Below are 23,636 nucleotides of genomic sequence, written 5' to 3'. Positions count from 1 at the left end.
ACATATATAGCCTCTGGGGCTATATATTGTGATTATTTTGCCAGCCAAGGTGTTTTTATTGCTGCTCAGGGCGCCCCCCCGCAGCGCCCTGCACCCTCAGTGACCGGAGTGTGAAGTGTGTATGAGGAGCAATGGCGCACAGCTGCAGTGCTGTGCGCTACCTTGGTGAAGACTGAAGTCTTCTGCCGCCGATTTTCCGGACCATCTTCATGCTTCTGGCTCTGTAAGGGGGACGGCGGCGCAGCTCCGGGAACGAACACCAAGGACGGGTCCTGCGGTCGATCCCTCTGGAGCTAATGGTGTCCAGTAGCCTAAGAAGCCCAAGCTAGCTGCAAGCAGGTAGGTTCGCTTCTTCTCCCCTTAGTCCCTCGTTGCAGCGAGCCTGTTGCCAGCAGGTCTCACTGTAAAATAAAAAACCTAACATATACTTTCTTTCTAGGAGCTCAGGAGAGCCCCTAGTGTGCATCCAGCTCGGCTGGGCACAGAAATCTAACTGAGATCTGGAGGAGGGGCATAGAGGGAGGAGCCAGTGCACACCAGATAGTACCTAATCTTTCTTTTAGAGTGCCCAGTCTCCTGCAGAGCCCGTCTATTCCCCATGGTCCTTACGGAGTTCCCAGCATCCACTAGGACGTCAGAGAAAAAGCGGTAATTTGGTTAAATCTCTACTTGATAGATAAATTCCATCCTGCATATCTAAATGTGCCTTATCCACTTATTAATATAATTTTTAACCTTGTCTTACGCAAGAACATTTTGTTTCTATTTGTGGTCACAATACAAGGTACACAAGTGTTCCATAACCATAATTCAGCAAAGAAAAATATGCTATAACCAGCTCCTCCCATCATAAGATGCAAAGATGACCTTTCCAGAGAAGTCACCATCTTAATTTTCAAATCAATGAGATTCCTCAAACATCTAATGTATTTGGCAAATATAGAGGTATGACATCACGAAATAGAACTTTTGCCACTTTTCTAAATTGTTTGTCTATGCTCTGGAAAACCATATCTCAAAGAAGAACATCTATCCACATATGCTCAGGGAACCAACCATTGTCAATTAACTATAACTGACCTAGAAATTTTACCCATTTTCCACCTTAATATGTGCACCAAAAAGAATACTGATGAGGAAAACCCATTTGGAATGAACATAAGTAGGGGCAATTATGTTAAAGAGGAGAAAAATTAAGAGCTGCACTTGCCAGCTGTTAATATCTCTCAATCTTTCACCTCATAAGCGGTCTTTTGAACTAACACCAAAGCTAAGCTACACAAAATAGTAGGCAAAATGAGATAAACAATTATGTTGTATTTTTTTACATTAGTGCAGCTGACTTCAGTTTTTTAAACAGATGGAATTGGTCATTAAATACCTTATCATCTTTATGCTGGTTTCTACATTCTTTATCCTTTAGAGTCAGTTGTTCCTTTAAAGACTGATATTCCTTCCTAATAGATTATAAGAAAAAAGGTAATTGTAATATAATATAACATTAGTATTTAATTCACCATTTCTTCATTTAGGGTCATGATTTTAAATTTAAGTGTTCTGCTTTGAACCAATATTAAATACACTGTAGCACTGCTGCTAATCCTACACGTTAAACCAACTTTGCAAGTGACAGTTAACTAGAGAGCTATATTGGCAGAGTAAGGGTCAGCCCCAGGCATAGAAATCCTAGGCCTTAGACCTTGCTTAAGGTGACCTAGCTCCAGAGGGGTTACTACCCATCCGGGATTGCTCTGAACAGTGTGGAAATTCACCAAACTGGCCAAAATCTGGACAGGTGTAGAGATGTGACCCACAGGGGACACATCTGTGGCTTGTGCTGAAACCACAGATGTGACCCTCAGGGGACACATCTGTGGCTTGTGCTGAAACCAGGCAGCGGATCTCTGTGCCGATGGAGAAGCCACTGCGCTTTTCAAATTTGGCACCTACCACAAGCCAATTGTAGCTAACAGACCAACAGCTAATCAAAAGCAGCTTCAGCAAGACAATTGCAGCTCACTGTACCATCACTCAGTCTGCCCACTCCAACTTTTATTAGCTATCATTAGCAGCATGAAGTTAGTAAGATGGCAGAGGGGGAGCAGAGAAGAATTCTCAAAGAGGTGCGGAAGATGTCTCACAGAAGAGGCAACCCTGCAGAAATATCAAAGGCATCACAAGACAGAAGTCCAGAACAGGCGGCAGAAGAAAGACAGAAGATGCTGGATCAAGCCAGAAGACTCCAGGATGTCTAAACCCTGGCGGCAAGGGAGCTCTTGCATAAGTAGCAGAGTCCAGACAGCACCGAAATGCAAGATAGGATCTAGCGCTTGGCAAGCTGAAGAGCGGTGTTGACCCCTGCCAAGTCACATGGATCCAGTGCCAGGTAAGTGCCAATGGGATACCCTTTCCTCATTACCACCCCAGGCACACAGGCCAGCCCTGGGTAGAGCCATAAGTGTGAAGAATTTAAAAATTTAATTGTGCGACCAAACAATATTAAATCAATACTTGCCTACTAGAAGCAGGATCTTTCTAGTCAATGTGCTATGGATATTTAGGTGTAGGAATAACTTCATAATCACCCCCTGAAACTGTGTTGTTCTGGGATTATTTTTTTTAAGAAGAATGTATTTATGAGTACACTGAGGGGTCGAATTGCCGAAATTGTCGAAAAACTGGTCATTTTCGACACAAAAAAACTGTCGAATTTGTTTTGACAATTCAATACAGTACTTTTCGACAAAAAAACTGCCGATTAATTTTTCGACTTTTTGCAATTCGACATGTCTGCAATGTTAAAAATGCGGCTTTTCGACAAAAGTATATTCAATTGAAGAATGTCGATTCGACAACAGTGCTTTTCGACAGTCATTTCGTCAATTTCATTCCTCCTCATTTTTCTGTCGTGATCTAATACATTTTTTAAAAACATGTATTTTTTGGTGCTTTTCTGATTGCTAATAGCATATCTATTTATATTTGAAGGGATTATCTACTTGATTTGTCTATTTAGGAGCCACAAGTATTATTTAATCAATTTTTTAAAAGAATATATTTTTTTTTTATTGACTACAATAATATGGAGAGATCAGTGCATGTTTTTCAGTTGAAAGGGGTGTTGAAAGTGTTAAAAAGCATGAACAAAAATGCGTGGGATGCCCCCTCCTAAGCATAACCAGCCTCGGGCTCTTTGAGCCGGTCCTGGTTGTAAAAATACAGGGAAAAAATTGACTGTGGTTCCCCCATATTTAAACAACCAGGACCAGGCGCAGAGTTATAGGTCCCTGTGGCCGTGGCATTAAATCCCCAACTAGTCACCCTGGCCGGGGAACCCTGGAGAAGTGGGGACCCCTTAAATCAAGGGGTCCCCCCTCCAGCCACCCAAGGGCCAGGGGTGAAGCCCGAGGCTGTCCCCTCCCATCCAAGGGCAGCAGATGGGGAGCTGATAGCCTTTTGTGACAAAAAAAGAATATTGTTTTCTCTAACGTCCTAGTGGATGCTGGGGACTCCGTAAGGACCATGGGGAATAGACGGGCTCTGCAGGAGACTGGGCACTCTAAGAAAGATTTAGTACTACTGGTGTGCACTGGCTCCTCCCTCTATGCCCCTCCTCCAGACCTCAGTTAGAATCTATGCCCGGCCAGAGCTGGGTGCTTTTAGTGAGCTCTCCTGAGCTTGCTAATAAGAAAGTATTTTAGTTAGGTTTTTTATTTTCAGAGAGCTTATGCTGGCAACAGACTCTCTGCTATGTGGGACTGAGGGGAGAGAAGCAAACCTACTAACTGCGGCTAGGTTGCGCTTCTTAGGCTACTGGACACCATTAGCTCCAGAGGGATCGAACACAGGACCTGACCTTGTTATCCGTTCCCGGAGCAGCGCCGCCGTCCCCCTCGCAGAGCCAGAAGACAGAAGCCGGCGGGTTGAAGCAAGAAGACGTCAAAATCGGCGGCAGAAGACTCCTGTCTTCATATGAGGTAGTGCACAGCACTGCAGCTGTGCGCCATTGCGCCCACACTAACCCACACACTCCGGTCACTGTAGGGTGCAGGGCGCAGGGGGGGGCGCCCTGGGCAGCAATTGATTACCTCCTGGCAAAAAGCAGCATATATACTAGAGATGAGCGCCGGAAATTTTTCGGGTTTTGTGTTTTGGTTTTGGGTTCGGTTCCGCGGCCGTGTTTTGGGTTCGAACGCGTTTTGGCAAAACCTCACCGAATTTTTTTTGTCGGATTCGGGTGTGTTTTGGATTCGGGTGTTTTTTTTAAAAAAACACTAAAAAACAGCTTAAATCATAGAATTTGGGGGTCATTTTGATCCCAAAGTATTATTAACCTCAAAAACCATAATTTACACTCATTTTCAGTCTATTCTGAATACCTCACACCTCACAATATTATTTTTAGTCCTAAAATTTGCACCTAGGTCGCTGGATGACTAAGCTGGGCGACCCTAGTGGCCGACACAAACACCGGGCCCATCTAGGAGTGGCACTGCAGTGTCACGCAGGATGTCCCTTCCAAAAAACCCTCCCCAAACAGCACATGACGCAAAGAAAAAAAGAGGCGCAATGAGGTAGCTGACTGTGTGAGTAAGATAAGCGACCCTAGTGGCCGACACAAACACCGGGCCCATCTAGGAGTGGCACTGCAGTGTCACGCAGGATGTCCCTTCCAAAAAACCCTCCCCAAACAGCACATGACGCAAAGAAAAAAAGAGGCGCAATGAGGTAGCTGACTGTGTGAGTAAGATAAGCGACCCTAGTGGCCGACACAAACACCGGGCCCATCTAGGAGTGGCACTGCAGTGTCACGCAGGATGTCCCTTCCAAAAAACCCTCCCCAAACAGCACATGACGCAAAGAAAAAAAGAGGCGCAATGAGGTAGCTGTGTGAGTAAGATAAGCGACCCTAGTGGCCGACACAAACACCGGGCCCATCTAGGAGTGGCACTGCAGTGTCACGCAGGATGTCCCTTCCAAAAAACCCTCCCCAAACAGCACATGACGCAAAGAAAAATTAAAGAAAAAAGAGGTGCAAGATGGAATTGTCCTTGGGCCCTCCCACCCACCCTTATGTTGTATAAACAGGACATGCACACTTTAACCAACCCATCATTTCAGTGACAGGGTCTGCCACACGACTGTGACTGATATGACGGGTTGGTTTGGACCCCCACCAAAAAAGAAGCAATTAATCTCTCCTTGCACAAACTGGCTCTACAGAGGCAAGATGTCCACCTCATCATCATCCTCCGATATATCACCGTGTACATCCCCCTCCTCACAGATTATCAATTCGTCCCCACTGGAATCCACCATCTCAGCTCCCTGTGTACTTTGTGGAGGCAATTGCTGCTGGTCAATGTCTCCGCGGAGGAATTGATTATAATTCATTTTAATGAACATCATCTTCTCCACATTTTCTGGATGTAACCTCGTACGCCGATTGCTGACAAGGTGAGCGGCGGCACTAAACACTCTTTCGGAGTACACACTTGTGGGAGGGCAACTTAGGTAGAATAAAGCCAGTTTGTGCAAGGGCCTCCAAATTGCCTCTTTTTCCTGCCAGTATAAGTACGGACTGTGTGACGTGCCTACTTGGATGCGGTCACTCATATAATCCTCCACCATTCTTTCAATGGTGAGAGAATCATATGCAGTGACAGTAGACGACATGTCCGTAATTGTTGTCAGGTCCTTCAGTCCGGACCAGATGTCAGCATCAGCAGTCGCTCCAGACTGCCCTGCATCACCGCCAGCGGGTGGGCTCGGAATTCTGAGCCTTTTCCTCGCACCCCCAGTTGCGGGAGAATGTGAAGGAGGAGATGTTGACAGGTCGCGTTCCGCTTGACTTGACAATTTTCTCACCAGCAGGTCTTTCAACCCCAGCAGACTTGTGTCTGCCGGAAAGAGAGATCCAAGGTAGGTTTTAAATCTAGGATCGAGCACGGTGGCCAAAATGTAGTGCTCTGATTTCAACAGATTGACCACCCGTGAATCCTGGTTAAGCGAATTAAGGGCTCCATCCACAAGTCCCACATGCCTAGCGGAATCGCTCTGTGTTAGCTCCTCCTTCAATGTCTCCAGCTTCTTCTGCAAAAGCCTGATGAGGGGAATGACCTGACTCAGGCTGGCAGTGTCTGAACTGACTTCACGTGTGGCAAGTTCAAAGGGCATCAGAACCTTGCACAACGTTGAAATCATTCTCCACTGCGCTTGAGACAGGTGCATTCCACCTCCTATATCGTGGTCAGATGTATAGGCTTGAATGGCCTTTTGCTGCTCCTCCAACCTCTGAAGCATATAGAGGGTTGAATTCCACCTCGTTACCACTTCTTGCTTCAGATGATGGCAGGGCAGGTTCAGGCGTTTTTGGTGTTGCTCCAGTCTTCTGTACGTGGTGCCTGTACGCCGAAAGTGTCCCGCAATTCTTCTGGCCACCGACAGCATCTCTTGCACGCCCCTGTCGTTTTTTAAAAAATACTGCACCACCAAATTCAAGGTATGTGCAAAACATGGGACGTGCTGGAATTTGCCCATATTTAATGCACACACAATATTGCTGGCGTTGTCCGATGCCACAAATCCACAGGAGAGTCCAATTGGGGTAAGCCATTCCGCGATGATCTTCCTCAGTTGCCGTAAGAGGTTTTCAGCTGTGTGCGTATTCTGGAAACCGGTGATACAAAGCGTAGCCTGCCTAGGAAAGAGTTGGCGTTTGCGAGATCCTGCTACTGGTGCCGCTGCTGCTGTTCTTGCGGCGGGAGTCCATACATCTACCCAGTGGGCTGTCACAGTCATATAGTCCTGACCCTGCCCTGCTCCACTTGTCCACATGTCCGTGGTTAAGTGGACATTGGGTACAGCTGCATTTTTTAGGACACTGGTGACTCTTTTTCTGAGGTCTGTGTACATTTTCGGTATCGCCTGCCTAGAGAAATGGAACCTAGATGGTATTTGGTACCGGGGACACAGTACCTCCAACAAGTCTCTAGTTGGCTCTGCAGTAATGATGGATACCGGAACCACGTTTCTCACCACCCAGGATGCCAAGGCCTCAGTTATCCGCTTTGCAGTAGGATGACTGCTGTGATATTTCATCTTCCTCGCAAAGGACTGTTGAACAGTCAATTGCTTACTGGAAGTAGTACAAGTGGGCTTACGACTTCCCCTCTGGGATGACCATCGACTCCCAGCAGCAACAACAGCAGCGCCAGCAGCAGTAGGCGTTACACGCAAGGATGCATCGGAGGAATCCCAGGCAGGAGAGGAATCGTCAGAATTGCCAGTGACATGGCCTGCAGGACTATTGGCATTCCTGGGGAAGGAGGAAATTGACACTGAGGGAGTTGGTGGGGTGGTTTGCGGGAGCTTGGTTACAAGAGGAAGGGATTTACTGGTCAGTGGACTGCTTCCGCTGTCACCCAAAGTTTTTGAACTTGTCACTGACTTATTATGAATGCGCTGCAGGTGACGTATAAGGGAGGATGTTCCGAGGTGGTTAACGTCCTTACCCCTACTTATTACAGCTTGACAAAGGCAACACACGGCTTGACACCTGTTGTCCGCATTTCTGTTGAAATACCTCCACACCGAAGAGCTGATTTTTTTGGTATTTTCACCAGGCATGTCAACGGCCATATTCCTCCCACGGACAACAGGAGTCTCCCCGGGTGCCTGACTTAAACAAACCACCTCACCATCAGAATCCTCCTGGTCAATTTCCTCCCCAGCACCAGCAACACCCATATCCTCCTCATCCTGGTGTACTTCAACACTGACATCTTCAATCTGACTATCAGGAACTGGACTGCGGGTGCTCCTTCCAGCACTTGCAGGGGGCGTGCAAATGGTGGAAGGCGCATGCTCTTCACGTCCAGTGTTGGGAAGGTCAGGCATCGCAACCGACACAATTGGACTCTCCTTGTGGATTTGGGATTTCGAAGAACGCACAGTTCTTTGCGGTGCTACTGCTTTTGCCAGCTTGAGTCTTTTCATTTTTCTAGCGGGAGGCTGAGTGCTTCCATCCTCATGTGAAGCTGAACCACTAGCCATGAACATAGGCCAGGGCCTCAGCCGTTCCTTGCCACTCCGTGTGGTAAATGGCATATTGGCAAGTTTACGCTTCTCCTCCGACAATTTTATTTTAGGTTTTGGAGTCCTTTTTTTACTGATATTTGGTGTTTTGGATTTGACATGCTCTGTACTATGCCATTGGGCATCGGCCTTGGCAGACGACGTTGCTGGCATTTCATCGTCTCGGCCATGACTAGTGGCAGCAGCTTCAGCACGAGGTGGAAGTGGATCTTGATCTTTCCCTAATTTTGGAACCTCAACATTTTTGTTCTCCATATTTTAATAGGCACAACTAAAAGGCACCTCAGGTAAACAATGGAGATGGATGGATACTAGTACTAGCTAATAATACTAGTACTAATACTAGCTAATAATAATAGTACTAGCTAATAATACTAGCTAGATACTAGCTGCTAATATAGACTGGTTGATAATGAGATGTAGTATGTATAAAGAAGAAAGAAAAAAAAAACCACGGGTAGGTGGTATACAATTATGGATGGACTGCCGAGTGCCGACACAGAGGTAGCTACAGCCGTGAACTACCGTACTGTGTCTGCTGCTAGTATAGACTGGATGATAAATAATGATATAAAAAATATATCACTACTGCAGCCGGACAGGTATATAATATTATATAATGACGGACCTGCTGGACACTGTCTGTCAGCAGAATGAGTTTTTTATAGAAGAAAAAAACACCACACAAGTCACACGAGTCCACGACGAGTGTACTTTTTCAGGCAGACAATCAATAAATATAGTACTATAGTACTGGTGGTCAGTGTGGTCACTGGTCACAGTGGTCAGTCACACTGGCAGTGGCACTAGTCTCTCTCTGGCAGCAAAAGTGTGCACTGTTTAATATGTACTCCTGGCTCCTGCTATAACCTATAACTGCTCCCCAGTCTCCCCCACAATTAAGCTGTGTGAGCACAGTCAGATATTAATGACGGACCTGCTGGACACTGTCTGTCAGCAGAATGAGTTTTTTAAAGAAGAAAAAAACACCACACAAGTCACACGAGTCCACGACGAGTGTACTTTTTCAGGCAGACAATCAATAAATATAGTACTATAGTACTGGTGGTCAGTGTGGTCAGGTCACTGGTCACAGTGGTCAGTCACACTGGCAGTGGCACTAGTCTCTCTCTGGCAGCAAAAGTGTGCACTGTTTAATATGTACTCCTGGCTCCTGCTATAACCTATAACTGCTCCCCAGTCTCCCCCACAATTAAGCTGTGTATCGTTTTTTTCAGGCAGAGAACAAGAACAGAACGGATTATTATTTAAATATTAATAAATTATAAAACTGCACTGGTGGTCAGGTCACTGGTCATCAGTCACTAGTAGTATAATATAATAACTCCTCCTAAGCTCCAGTAAGTATAGTAATGAACGTGTCTCACTCTCACTCTCCTATTTTAATTTCTAAACGGAGAGGACGCCAGCCACGTCCTCTCCCTATCAATCTCAATGCACGTGTGAAAATGGCGGCGACGCGCGGCTCCTTATATAGAATCCGAGTCTCGCGATAGAATCCGAGCCTCGCGAGAATCCGACAGTGTGATGATGACGTTCGTGCGCGCTCGGGTTAACCGAGCAAGGCGGGAAGATCCGAGTCGCTCGGCCCCGTGTAAAAAAAACTGAAGTTCGGGCGGGTTCGGATTCAGAGGAACCGAACCCGCTCATCTCTAATATATACAGTTGGGCACTGTTATATGCATGAGCCCCCGCCATTAATTTTACACAAAAACGCGGGAGAAGCCCGCCGCTGAGGGGGCGGGGCCTTCTTCCTCAGCACTCACCAGCGCCATTTTCTCTCCACAGCTCCGCTGAGAGGAAGCTCCCCAGGCTCTCTCCTGCATGATAGAGAGGGTGAAAAAGAGAGGGGGGGGGCACATAAATTTGGCGTAAAAACAATATATACAGCAGCTACTGGGTTAACACTAAGTTACTGTGTGATTCCTGGGTCATATAGCGCTGGGGTGTGTGCTGGCATACTCTCTCTCTGTCTCTCCAAAGGGCCTTGTGGGGGAACTGTCTTCAAATAGAGCATCCCCTGTGTGTGTGGTGTGTCGGTACGTGTGTGTCGACATGTCTGAGGTAAAAGGCTCCCCTAAGGAGGAGATAGAGCAAATATGTGTGTGAGAGGGTGTCTCCGTCGACAACGCCGACACCTGTTTGGATATGTGTAAGTGCTGAGGTGAATTTATTGCACAAAGATTAGAGAACAGACAGGAAATCTACCCATGTCTGTCCCTATGCCACAGAGACCTTCAGAGTCTCACAATGCTCACTATCCAAAATAATAAACACTGATATCGACACGGAGTTTGACTCCAGTGTCGACTACGATAATGCAAAGTTACAGCCAAAATGGCTGAAAGGTATTCAATATATGATTATTGTAATAAAAGATGATTTGCATATCACTGATGACTCATTTGTCCCTGACACAAGGGTACACATGTTAAGGGGAAGAAAGCTGAGGTAAATTTCCCTCCTCTCATGAGGAAAAAGAGCGGGAATCTCCAGACAAGAGACTACAGCTTCCCACAAAAGATTCTCAGGCAGTATCCTTTTCCCACTAGGGCCAGGATGTGAGGGGAATCTTCCCCTAGGGTGTCACGTTTGCAGAGAAGGTAGCACTAGCTATTCTCAGGGATCCTGCAGATAGCGTGCACATTCTAGTACACTACTCAGACCGGCAGTTGTGTCGGCATTGGGTTTATAGCGCTATGGCAGCGTGGACAGGTACTTTATCAGCAGAGATTGAGACCCTAGTATGCATATAGATATATATATATATGTATATATAGAGATATATATATATATATATTAAAGATGCTGTCTTAAGAGATGGGTTTATATATAAAACATGCCCAAAGAGACATGGGTATACTGGGTCCTAGAGTCAAAGCTATGTCGATTTCTGCTTGACGTGTCCTGTAGAATATGCAATGGACAGATGATGCCGACTTAAGAGGCATATGGAAGGCTGAGGCTTGTGTGGGGAAGGGTTCTCGGACCTGGTCTCCACAGCTATAGCTGGTAATTCTGATATTTTGCCTTATATTCCTGCACAGCCTAGGAAAACACGACGTTATTAAATGCAGCCTTTCGAATAAAGAAACAAGAAAGTCCGAGGTGCGTCCTTTCTTGCCAGAGGCGGGGGCAGAGAAAAGAAGCTGCACAACACAGCTAGTTCCCAGGAACAGAAGTCCTCCCCGGCCTCTACAAAAATCCACCGCATGTCGCTGGGGCTCCACAGGCGGAGCTAGGCCCGGTGGGGGCACGCCTTCGTAAGTTCAGCCACAAGTGGGTTCACTCCCTGTTAGATCCCTGGGCAATAGATATTGTGTCTCAGGGATACAAGCTGGACTTTGAGAAGATGCCCCCTCACCGACGGCCCGGCCGGCTTACCCCCACGAGAGGGAAACAGTGTTAACTGCAATTCACAAATTGTATCTTCAACAAGGTGGTGCTCAAGGTTCCCCTCCTTCAACAAGGAGGGGGTTATTATTCGACCATGTTGTAGTCCCGAAACCAGACGGTTCGGTCGGACCCATATTGAATTTAAAATCCCTGAACCTGAAAGGGTTCAAGTTCAAGATGGAATCGCTAAGAGCAGTTATTGCAAGCCTGAAAGGGGGAGATTTTATGGTGACTCGGGACATAAAGGATGCATACCTTCATGTCCCCATTTATCCACCTCATCAGGCGTACCTCAGAATTGCGGTACGGGATTGTCATTACCAATTTCAGACGTTGCCGTTTGGTCTCTCCACGGCCTTTAGAATATTCACCAAGGTAATGGCGGAAATGATGGTGCTCCTGCGGAAGAAAGATGTCACTATTATCACGTACTTGGACGATCTCCTCATAAGAGCGAGATCAAGAGAGCAGGTGCTGAACAGCGTATCACTTTCACTGGAAGTATAACGGCAACACGGCTGGATTCTATATATTTCAAAGTCGCAGTTGGTTCTTACAGCTCATCTGCCTCTCCTAGGCATGATCCTAGACACAGACCAGAAAAGGGTTTATCTCCCGATAGAGAGAGCTCAGGAGCTCGTGACACTGGTCAGGAATCTATTAAAACCAAAACAGGTGTCAGTGTATCACTGCACTCGAGTCCTGGGAAGGAGGGTGGCATCATACGAGGCCATTCCCTTCGGCAGGTTCCATACGAGGACCTTCCAATGAGACTTACTGGACAAGTGGTCCGGATCACATCTTCAGATGCATCGGTTAATCACCCTATCCCCCAGATCCAGGGTGTCTCTCCTGTGGTGACTGCAGAGTGCTCACCGTATCGAAGGTCGCAGATTCGGCATTCAGGACTGGGTCCTGGTGACCACGGATGCAAGCCTCTGAGGGTGGGGGGCAGTCACACAGGGAAGAAATTTCCAAGGGCTGTGGTCAGGGCAGGAGACTTGCCTTCACATCAATATCCTGGAACTAAGGGCCATATACAACGCCCTAAGTCAAGCGGAGACCCTGCTTCGCGACCAACCAGTTCTGATTCAGTCAGACAATATCACCGCAGTGGCTCATGTAAACCGCCAAGGCGGCACAAGGAGCAGGGTGGCGATGGTAGAAGCCACCAGAATTCTTCGCTGGTCGGAGAATCACGCAAGCGCACTGTCAGTAGTGTTCATTCCGGGAGTGGACAACTGGGAAGCAGACTTCCTCAGCAGGCACGACCTCCACCCGGGAGAGTGGGGACTTTCATCAAGAAGTCTTCGCGCAGATTGTAGGTCGGTGGGAACTGCCACTGGTGGACATGATGGCATCCCGCCTCAACAAAAAGCTACAGAGTTATTGCGCCAGGTCAAGGGACTCTCAGGCGATAGCTGTAGACGCACTGGTGACACCGTGGATGTTCCAGTCGGTTTATGTGTTTCCTCCTTTTCCTCTCTTACCCAAGGTGCTGAGAATCATAAGGAAAAGAGGAGTGAGAACAATACTCATTGTTCCGGATTGGCCAAGAAGGACTTGGTATCCAGAGCTGCAAGAAATGCTCACAGAGGACCCATGGCCTCTGCCTCTAGGGCAGGATCTGTTGCAGCAGGAACCTTGTATGTTCCAAGACTTACCGCAGCTGCGTTTGACGGCATGGCGGTTGGACGCCGGATCCTAGTAGAAAAGAGGGATTCCGGATGAGGTTATTCCTACGCTGATAAGGGCTAGGAAGGACGTGACGGCTAAACATTATTACCGTATACGGCGAAAATATGTTGCTGGGTGTGAGGCCAGGAATGCCTCTACAGAGGAAGTCCAGCTGGGCCGTTTCCTTCACTTCCTACAGTCGGGAGTGACTTTGGGCCTAGAATTGGGGTCCATTAAGGTCCAGATTTCGGCCCGATCCATTTTCTTTCATACAAAACCTTGCTTCTCTACCTGAAGTTCAGACGTTTGTAAAGGGAGTGCTGCATATTCAGCCCCTTTTTTGTGCCACCAGTGGCACCTTGGGATCTTAACGTGGTGTTGAGTTTCCTGAAATCTCACTGGTTTGAGCCGATTAAGACCGTGGAGTTAAAATATCTCACGTGGAAAGTGGTCAAAAATTGGCGGCTTTGTCATGTTTAAACCCCTATCTGGTTTTCCATATGGACAGGGCAGAATTACGGACTCGTCCGCAATTTCTGCCAAAGGTGGTGTCATCTTTTCATGTGAACCAACCTATTGTGGTGCCTGCGGCTACTCGTGACTTGGATGGTTCCAAGTTACTAGATGTAGTCAGGGCTTTGAAGATTTATGTAGCCAGATCGACTGGAGTCAGGAAACCTGACTCGCTGTTTATCCTGTATGCATCCATCAAGCTGGGTGCTTCTGCTTCAAAGCAAACTATTGCTCGCTGGATCTGTAACACGATTCAGCAGGCTCATTCTGCGGCTGGCTTGCCGCCTCCAAAATCAGTTAAAGCCTATTCCACAAGGAAGGTGGGCTCTTCTTGGGCGGCTGCCTGAGGGGTCTCGGCATTACAGCTTTGCCGAGCAGCTACTTGGTCGGGTTCAAACACTTTTGCAAAGTTCTACAAGTTTGATACCCTGGCTGAGGAGGACCTTGTGTTTGCATATTCGGTGCTGCAGAGTCATCCGCACTCTCCCGCCCGTTTGGGAGCTTTGGTATAATCCCCATGGTCCTTACGGAGTCCCCAGCATCCACTAGGACGTTAGAGAAAATAAGATTTTACTCACCGGTAAATCTATTTCTCGTAGTCCGTAGTGGATGCTGGGCGCCCGTCCTAAGTGCGGACTTCTTCTGCAATACTTGTATATAGTTATTGCTTAAATAAGGGTTATGTTATGGTTGCATCAGGTTTGTCTGATGCTCTGTTGTTGTTCATACTGTTGACTGGGTATGTTATCACAAGTTATACGGTGTGATTGGTGTGGCTGGTATGAGTCTTACCCTGGATTCCAAAATCCTTTCCTTGTAATGTCAGCTCTTCCGGGCACAGTTTCCTTAACTGAGGTCTGGAGGAGGGGCATAGAGGGAGGAGCCAGTGCACACCAGTAGTACTAAATCTTTCTTAGAGTGCCCAGTCTCCTGCGGAGCCCGTCTATTCCCCATGGTCCTTACGGAGTCCCCAGCATCCACTACGGACTATGAGAAATAGATTTACCGGTGAGTAAAATCTTATTTTTTGTAGCAGAACCACAAGTCCCAGCAAGCCTCCCCCGCAAGCTGGTACTTGGAGAACCACAAGTACCAGCATGCGGGGGGAAACGGGCCCGCTGGTACCTGTAGTTCTACTACAAAAAAATACCCCCCAAAAAACACAACACAGACAACGTGACAGTACAACTTTATTACATACATGCACACCTACATACACACATACTTACCTATGTTGACACAAAGCAGTCGGTCCTCTTCTCCAGTAGAATCCAGGGTACCTGTAAATAAAATTATACTTATAAACAATCCTGTGTAGATCGGTCTTCCGGCTGTGGCATTATCTCTCTGACTAGTGGAGCCCAGTGCTGGTGGAAAAAATCAATTCATCAATTGGTCCGTTTTTCGACAAGGGGACTGTCGAATCCGTTATTTATTGAATATGTCGAATTCGGGTCCCGGCTGGAGGGTTTCGCCTGTCAAATTGTGTCGAATCCAAAAATGGTTGAATTCACGCCGGAATTTGACCGCAATTGAATATACCCCTGAATATTTCAAAATTTGAACTGTCACTGATTTGTGAATTTCAGACACATATTATCTGTCAGCTGTGGGCTAGATTGTGTTCCTGGACTGTATCTAGGGTTGAAGTGTAAGGAGAAGTTGTGAGAGAGAAGCTAGTCAGTTTAATGAAATTCCTGCACATGAATGGGAACACTAGAGGTACTGTGGAAGCCCAAGAAGTTCTTGGATAAACAGGTAACTGTGGATGCTGGAGATCTGTGGAAACCGGTTAGGACTGGTGAGGTTTAACTGTGGAGGTGGGCTGAGACTGATAAAATATAAGGCTTGTATATTCATGAGACTTGATATTAGAAGGGTCTGTGGCACTGAAGATCGGAATGTGAACAACTATAGGTACTGACCAAAATCCAGAAGTACTGAACACCAGAATGGGATTGGTGGCTTTGGAATCATAAACGTTGAACGCCGAACACCGGGCTGGTACCAGTGGCAATGGAGGCAAGGGCACTGAGCACCGGGCTGGTACCACTGGTACTAAACACTGGACTGGGACCAATGACACTTTCACTGAATACTGGGCTGGAAACGGTGGTGCTAGGCACTGGGCTGAACACCAGGCTGGAATCAGTGGTACTTCGACTGAACACCGGGCTGGAACCAGTGGTGCTGGACACTGTCATGGAATCAGAATCAGTTTATTGTCGAAGTATACAAACATAATCCCAATAAGACATACTAAAAACAACAATACACTTTTGATAACAATTTTACCCTAACCAATCCAATAATACCCTTTACATAGATGCTAAAATTTTACTTACAAATGCCAGCCCCATCCCTAGCTCAATTATTTAACAAAATAACAGCCTGTGAAAAAAAAGCTATTCAAGTGTCCAGAAGTTTTTACATGTCGAGATCTATAATGCCTGCCAGAGGGAAGTAACTGAAACAGATGATTACCTGGATGTGTACCACAATATTGCTTGCCTGCTTAATAACACTGGTCAAATATAGTTCCTGAATAGGGATGAGGTAGACACCAATAATTCTCTCTGTTGACCTTACTACCTTTTGAAAACTGTTTTTATATTGTTTTGTAATTAATCCAAACCACAGTGATCGATGTACAAAGAACAGACTGAATTATTGCCATATACAAAAGTATCAACAGTTCCTTCAGAGATTTAATATTATATAAAGCAGATATAAATTTAGTAAACTGTCACAAAAAAATACAACCTCTGCTGAGCCTTCCTCACAAGAGTGTCTATGTTGGACACCCACTTCAAGTCCCAGGATATCTCAAACCCAGAAAATCTGAAGGTGTCCACCACAGACACAACACTGTCCATAATAGTGATAGGAGATACCACTGGAGTATGCCTTCTGAAGTCCACTATCATCTCTACCGTTTTTAAAGGATTTAACTCCAAGCTGTTCAGACTGCACCAAAGGACCAACTGTACAATATGCAGACTCCTCACCATTCTTGATAATACCAATGACCGTATTATCATATGCAAATTTCAAGAGTTTGACAGACAGGTTATTAGAGGTGCAGATACTTGTGTATATAGAAAACAGCAAATGAGAAAGAACACATCCCTGTGGAGCTCCCTAACTAATAGTCCAGACACTAGATGTAAACTTCCTCAACCTCACCTGCTGATTTCTATTGAACAAAATACTTAAAGCACAGGAACAAGTAGATACTGAAACTCCTAAACTGGTAAGTTTAGAATACAATATTCCTGGAACAATTGTGTTGAACACCAAACTGAAGTCCACAAACAGGACCCTGGCATATGATTCTGGCAAGTTAAGATGTTGTAGGATGAAATGCTCGAGATGCAAACTGCAAGGGGTCCAGGAATCAGTAATATGTGAACTGAACACCGGCTGAAACCAGTGGCACTGGACAGTGTGCTGGAACCAGTGGTACTATACTTGAACTGAACACTGGGCTGGAAAGATGGAGAGTGACACTGGGCTGCAACCAGTGTAACTTGACACAAGGCAAGAACAAGATACTACAGTAGAAGGTTCAGGGAATAACCTCTGAGGAGCACAGAGTGATTTGGGTCTGCAGGCGATCTGTGACATTATCCTTAATAGTTAGATAATTAATAAATCAAATTTGATCTTACTAAAATAATTTGACTTTATAGCTTGTTGCTATAAAGATTTTTTTCAATTTTGGTCATAAATACTGCACTATTTATTTGAGTAAAAAGGACACACTTACTGTATAAGTCTGCTCCTTGACAACATTGTAAACTTTAGGTACAGTAAATTCAGCATTAACAAGTATATTATTTGAAAAATACCCTCTCTGCTTAAATCACTTAATTGTTGAAATCACCTATGTATTATAGATGATAAGATCCACCTCCCAGTGTGTCTATTATCAAACTGTTTTATTTTCTAAACTTGTCACAAGCAAGGATTTGGAATAAAATTAGTTTTAGCTTATTGAATATATTGTGGAAAACGTCAATGACATGGTATAGGATATTCAATTAATGATGTTTTGCACCTGCGCGCTGTGCCTTGCTAATTTATGTTCTGGCTAGCTGCTACACATCAATAGGTTACCAGCCTATGTAGAGACAAAGAATGTACAGTAGGAAGTGCAGCGCTCAGCCCAATGTTGTGGTGTTTTTGTGGTAATGGTTTGTGGACAAATAATCAGTCTGGATTTATGTATAAAATGCTTTTACTTAAACTATCAAATAAACAAGTAAAAAATATATACTTTTGACAATTTCTGTGTCATATATTTGTACACATTACGTGTTCATAAGTATTTTTAGCCAAGGTGAGAAGCAAAAAAGAATGCGACAAGAGGAACAGGAGAAGGATGAAAACAAGAAGGATGTTGAAGATAAATGTTAGTATGAAAAAATAAAAAGGAAAAAAAATGAATGGAAGAAAGAATGAATGAAAAATTACAATATATGTGCATTGAGTATATGTGATCGATAACAGGTAGGTATGTAGAGATACAGTTGTATAAATGTCTCTTTGTGAGCTGTGGGGAACAGTCTCTGCGTCCCTGGATCGCTGGAGTATGGGTACAGTCTTTTTTTTTTTTAATCACGTATTTTTTTATTGTTTTTCAAACATAACAGAAAGTGAAAATAAGACAAGACATAGAAATAAACAGTAACAAATCCAAATTTGTGCTTTTCATGTGACAACTCCAAAAATTAACTAGGCTGTATATTAAAGAGACATAGCTACACATCAGGCGCATAGCCATCAGATAGTACCACAAAATATAGACCAAGAGTAGTAAGAGCTTTAAACTATAACTGCCATCAACAGTATAAAATTGATATTATAACATCAATAAATTTAAAGGAAACGTCAATATTGACCATCAGAGTAATACAAAAAAATAAAAGAAAAAGAAAGTCAGGCTACGTGCTTGGGTGTATGGGGAGGGGTAGGCTGGTTCCGCACCGGGAGCAGCTCAGCGTAATATACAGCACATCCACATAATATGCAAGGCTAAGGATCAATAAAGTGCCGAGAGTTCTTCCAAGAGCCCCATACCATATCAAATTTACGTTACGTTTAGTGTACACAAAGCGCTCATGGGAGAGAGTAGTATTCCCCAGGGCAACCCATTCAGCAGATGACGAAGGCGCACAAGCCATCCAGTGATGGGCTATACACAAAGGGCCAATGCTAAAGTGTTATTGACATAAAGACAAAAATGGGACGGGAGGGCTTCCCGCAAATAAAGACCAAATATACAAATACATGGGGTCATCAACGGAATCTGTATGCCCATGTGACGCACAGAGGCCGCAACATCTTCCCAGAAGGCATACACCCGAGGGCACTGCCAAAGCAAGTGCCAGAACCCAGCAGCTGGAGCAGAGCATTTCGGACAGTTATCAGAAGCTGAGCCTCCAAACTTAAACAGACCACATGGAGTCCAGTAGACCCTATGTAGGATGTACAGCTGTATTTGCTGGAATCTAGCACTCGCCGTGGCCACATGCGGGGAAGCCAGGATATGGTCCTAGTCTTCATCATCAATTGTACCAAGATCTTGTACCCATTTATCTTGGAGGGCGCTCAGCCCATCTGACCCAGAAGAGGAGAGGACAGAGACCCTTCCACGAGAACGTAATGTACGGATTATTGTGTGAAATGGTGATTCAGATAATTGTGGAGCAGAGCCCCGCCACAGCTCTGTCAGTGCATGCCGTAGCTGTAAGTACCGAAAAAATAATATCTAGGAATGGCATATGGTAGTAGAAAAGTAATCAAAACTATGGAGCACCCCATCCTGTTAAAGTTGTCCCATGGCAGACACCCCAAAAGAGGTCCAGCCGGAGCTGCCCTCTAAACCATAGGTTTCAGAAAATGACATATTGTTCCACAGTGGAGAGCAGAGTTCTATTGAGGAACCTCCCAACAATTTCTCAGTTGCCAGCCATACTCTACGAGCCTGTTGTAATAATGGGGGAAGAAAATACAATGAAGTATGTGCCAGTAGAAACTGCAACAAAGAAAATATTAGGCCGGCTTTATCCAAAAGAGCCACTGGGAGATTACCATAATCCCCTGGGGTAACCCACTCACAAAGTTGTACTAGCTGGGCAGCTAAGTAATATAGACGAATATCCGGCAGTGCGATGCCGCCCTCCACTCTGGGTCTGCTAAGTGTTTTATATGCAATGCGAGCCCATTTAGCTCACCAAATAATAGAGGTAATATATCGGGAAATCAACAAAAACTGTGAGGCAGGGATATAAACTGGTGCATTCTGCAATATATAAAGAAATTTGGGTTGGATGATCATTTTAACAAGGTTTACACGACTTGTAACAGTTAAAGGAAGTTTCTGCCAAGTTCGCGTCTTCATACGTAAATTATCAATCTGGGGGGTCAAATTCAAGGCGATAATACCTTTAGGATAATAAGAAATTTTAATACAGAGATATTTAAACTGGGTACACCATTTAAGGGGAAGGTCGTAGGATGGGGGAGGTAATGTGGAAGGACTCAACAGAAACACCACTGATTTGTCCCAATTAATACAAATGCCCGAGAAAGAGCCAAACACACGTACCAATTCAAGGAGGGCAGGTAATGAGCAGGATATATTCTTCAAAAACAATATCATGTCGTCCGCGTATAGACCGATTTTTTCCTCTCGACCCACAATATGAAGCCCTGTAATATTTGCGGCAGCCCTAACAGCGCAAGCCAAGGGCTCAATTGCAAGAGCAAAAAGTAGTGGGGACAGGGGGCAACCCTGCTGAGTTCCCCTACCCAACAGAAAGGACTCAGTGGTGAAGCCGTTAACAATAACCCTCGCAGCGGGACAGGAATACAAGAGCCTAATCCAGGACAAGACATTCGGGCCTATTCCAAATCTATCAAGAACCTCCCAAAGATATACCCATTCTACAGAATCAAAGGCACCGGCGGCATCCAGGGAAACAACTATCGCACTGTCCAACTCATCACCCGCCAACTGCATGTAAGTAAATAATCGTCTGAGATTAACAGTGGTAGATCTGCCAGGCATAAAACCAGTTTGGTCAAAATGGATCAGCTCGAGCACCACAGTATTAAGTCGGAGCGCCAAAAGTTTGGCAAGAATTTTAATGTCAGTTGACAGCAAGGAGACGGTACGAGTCTAAGGAAAGGGGGTCTTTACCCAGATTCGGTATCAGCACCACCAGCGCTTCAGCCATAGATGGGGGAGGAGTACCACCCTGCAACAGATATTCAAAAAACAACAAAAGTTTGGGGGCAAAAAAATCCAGATGTGTTTTATACAGGTTAATACGGAGACCATCTACCCTTGGGGCTTTATTACTGGGAAAGGATATAATGGCATTTTCAACCTCCTCCAATGTGATGGGCGCTTCCAAAAGTTGTCTTGAATCTGTTATGAGCCACGGCTGTGGCTCATTCCTGTTTTGCATGTCAGTTAGGTATTTTATGTTATTCTTCTGTTCATGTTCCCCGTGGGTGTCATGGGGTGCTCGGAGCTCACCCTTAAGGAGGGGATACTGTTATGAACCACAGGTAGTGGTTCATTCCTATTTTATGTTTATTAGTAGTCTTGCAGGCCAGGATTTCCGGTTGCTCTGTTTAAGAATACTCTTGGTTGCTGCCGCTGGTTAGTCTGTGTAATTGCAGCTTGTTCCCATGTGTTCAGCCTCACCTGGCTGCTAATTGCATCTTGTCAGTTTGGAGTCATGCAACAGGGCAGCTGCATGATATTATTAATTAGGCCTCTCTGTTATATGCTGGCTCAGTGCAATTCACAGACGCTGGTGAAATTTCTTGGTTTCCAGTCTGCTTGAGTTCTGAGCTTGTTCCTGCCAATTCCTGAGCTCCTGTGTAGCAGTGTCTGTCGAACTGCTTCCTGTGTCGATTCCTGTGTCAGTCCCTGTGTCGATTCCTGTGTCTGATCCCGTGTCCTGCCGTGAAGTGTTCCTGTACAGAAGTCCAGTAGCTTTGCCTATGCCTGGTCGAGTTTCTGGCTTCTTGGTGTCCACCGGTCTGTCGTTTGGGATTCTGCCTGTCCTCCAGTTCTGAGAGTCTGTGTCGGCAGTATTGGGGGTTCCTGTCCATTTGCCAGTATTCGTACCGGTTCCGTGAGTAGCGGCTCTGCCGCATCCGTCGGCCTAGGCCGCTGTATTCTGTTATTATTTCTGTCACTGGTGTTTTGCAGAGGGTTCTGCTTATGCTGTCACCGCCGGAACACAAGAGTATTGTGTCGGGGTGTGGTCAGCATTTCCTTTGTTGTCCTTTTCCTTTGGTGGCGAGCCGCACATACATTTAGTTTTAGGCTAGTTAGTAGCCCCTGGCTTTGGTTGTTTCAGGTAGAGGGCCCCTTGTTATCACCCTGTCTCGGTACACTCTTTGTCTCTCATTAAGACCTGAGGGGGCATCGAAGTTGGGCAGACGTAATCCGCCCTTCAAACGCGGCTGCCATGGGCTCAAGCAACCATAGTCTCGCAAGAGTGTACTGACAGCACGGGCGAGACATCGGAGATAGGGCGCCAGGGGCTATTCCCTTTCCATTCCCCCTTTCCCAGCATTACGTCCTGGTGCTCTGGACTCACTTCATAACATCTCCCTTGTTCTGAGCACCAGGAACCTAACAGAATCTTGGCTCAGGGCTGGTAACTCAATCATGTTCAAATAATCAGATAATGTTGAGTGTGTGTACTGCAACCTGGACCTATAAACATCTAGAAAGTGTGCATAAAAACTAGAAGCTATAGCAGGGGTATCCATACAAATAACGCCAGACAGGTTCCTTATACTACCGGCAGTGGTGAGGGTCAGCTCCTGTCTAGCCAAGTAAGCCAGGGATTTTCCCGACCGATCTCCCTGAACATAGAAATCATGGGCTCAGAACAATAAACATCTCTTTGACTTATCAAGAAGTAGATCCGTCCATTGTTTATGAACAATCAGCCATTCCACACGATCCGCTGGGAGGCCACTAAGTAAATAAGTCTGTTCAAGTTCAACACTCCTCCTCTCCAACTCCTCCTCAGTTTTTCTATTAGAAATCTTCAATTGGACGACTCTGGAAATCAAAGAACCATGCAGGAAAGCCTTAAAGGCATCCCACACCAATGGGGCATTATTGCAGACAGGGTTATTAGTAAAGAACTCCTCCCAGAGCACAATTAATTCAGAGGCCGCACCCATCAGTGTCAACCAAAAAGGGTTAAACTTCCAAAAGGATGCCCCTCTAGGTATATCAAAGCACAGCGTTAGTAATATAGGAGAGTTATCAGATATCCCACGGAGCAAATATCTCACTGTGGATACACAGGGAAGTAATGAACGCGTAAGCAGTGCCATATCTATACGGGAAAATACTCCATGTGAACTTGAAAAACAGGAGAAACAGCTGACAGAGGGATATCGCAAGCGCCAGACATCCACAAGGCCAAGCTCGGAGATCAGACGGGCAAATACAGTGGGTCCCGCAGTCATAGTCTGGGGAGCAGGCCTCCACCTATCAACAGACTCATCCATAACAGCATTAAAATCCCCAATGCATAAAGCTGGGACAGAGGGAAATTCCTGCATAAAGGCGCATGCCTTCACAAGAATTCCAGAGTTGTAGGGAGGAGGTATATATATATAGCAAGCAGCACAAACGGGGAGCTATGTATTGTGCCAGCTAGAAACACGTAACATCCCAATGGGTCAATTTGAACCTTAATAACATATAAAATTTAAATTTCTATGAATCAGAAGCGAGAATCCCCTAGAGTTAGAATGGAAGGTGGAGTGAAACAACCACCCCACCCAAGGCTTCTTGAGTGAGAGAACTCGGCTGCCAATAAGATGCGTCTCCGTAAGGCAAGCCAAACCTGGATTTTGGGTCTTAATATATTTTAAAACTA

At 45.6% G+C, this 23,636-nt stretch overlaps 1 protein-coding gene across 1 annotated transcript in view; it reads right to left on the bottom strand.

Moving 5' to 3' along the window:
- The window catches only part of SYCP1 (synaptonemal complex protein 1), a 1,049,791-nt gene that overhangs the window by 166,399 nt on the left and 859,756 nt on the right, over positions 1-23,636 (bottom strand). The window contains exon 21 of the mRNA XM_063955446.1: positions 1,382-1,457. Coding sequence (XP_063811516.1) covers positions 1,382-1,457 — 76 coding nt within the window. The remainder of the gene's footprint in view (positions 1-1,381; positions 1,458-23,636) is intronic.

Source organism: Pseudophryne corroboree, chromosome 2 (assembly GCF_028390025.1).
Source record: "Pseudophryne corroboree isolate aPseCor3 chromosome 2, aPseCor3.hap2, whole genome shotgun sequence".
NCBI classification, from domain to species: Eukaryota; Metazoa; Chordata; class Amphibia; order Anura; family Myobatrachidae; genus Pseudophryne; species Pseudophryne corroboree.
Note: the sequence above shows the minus strand (reverse complement) of the source record. Positions and strands in the feature narration are given on the sequence as shown.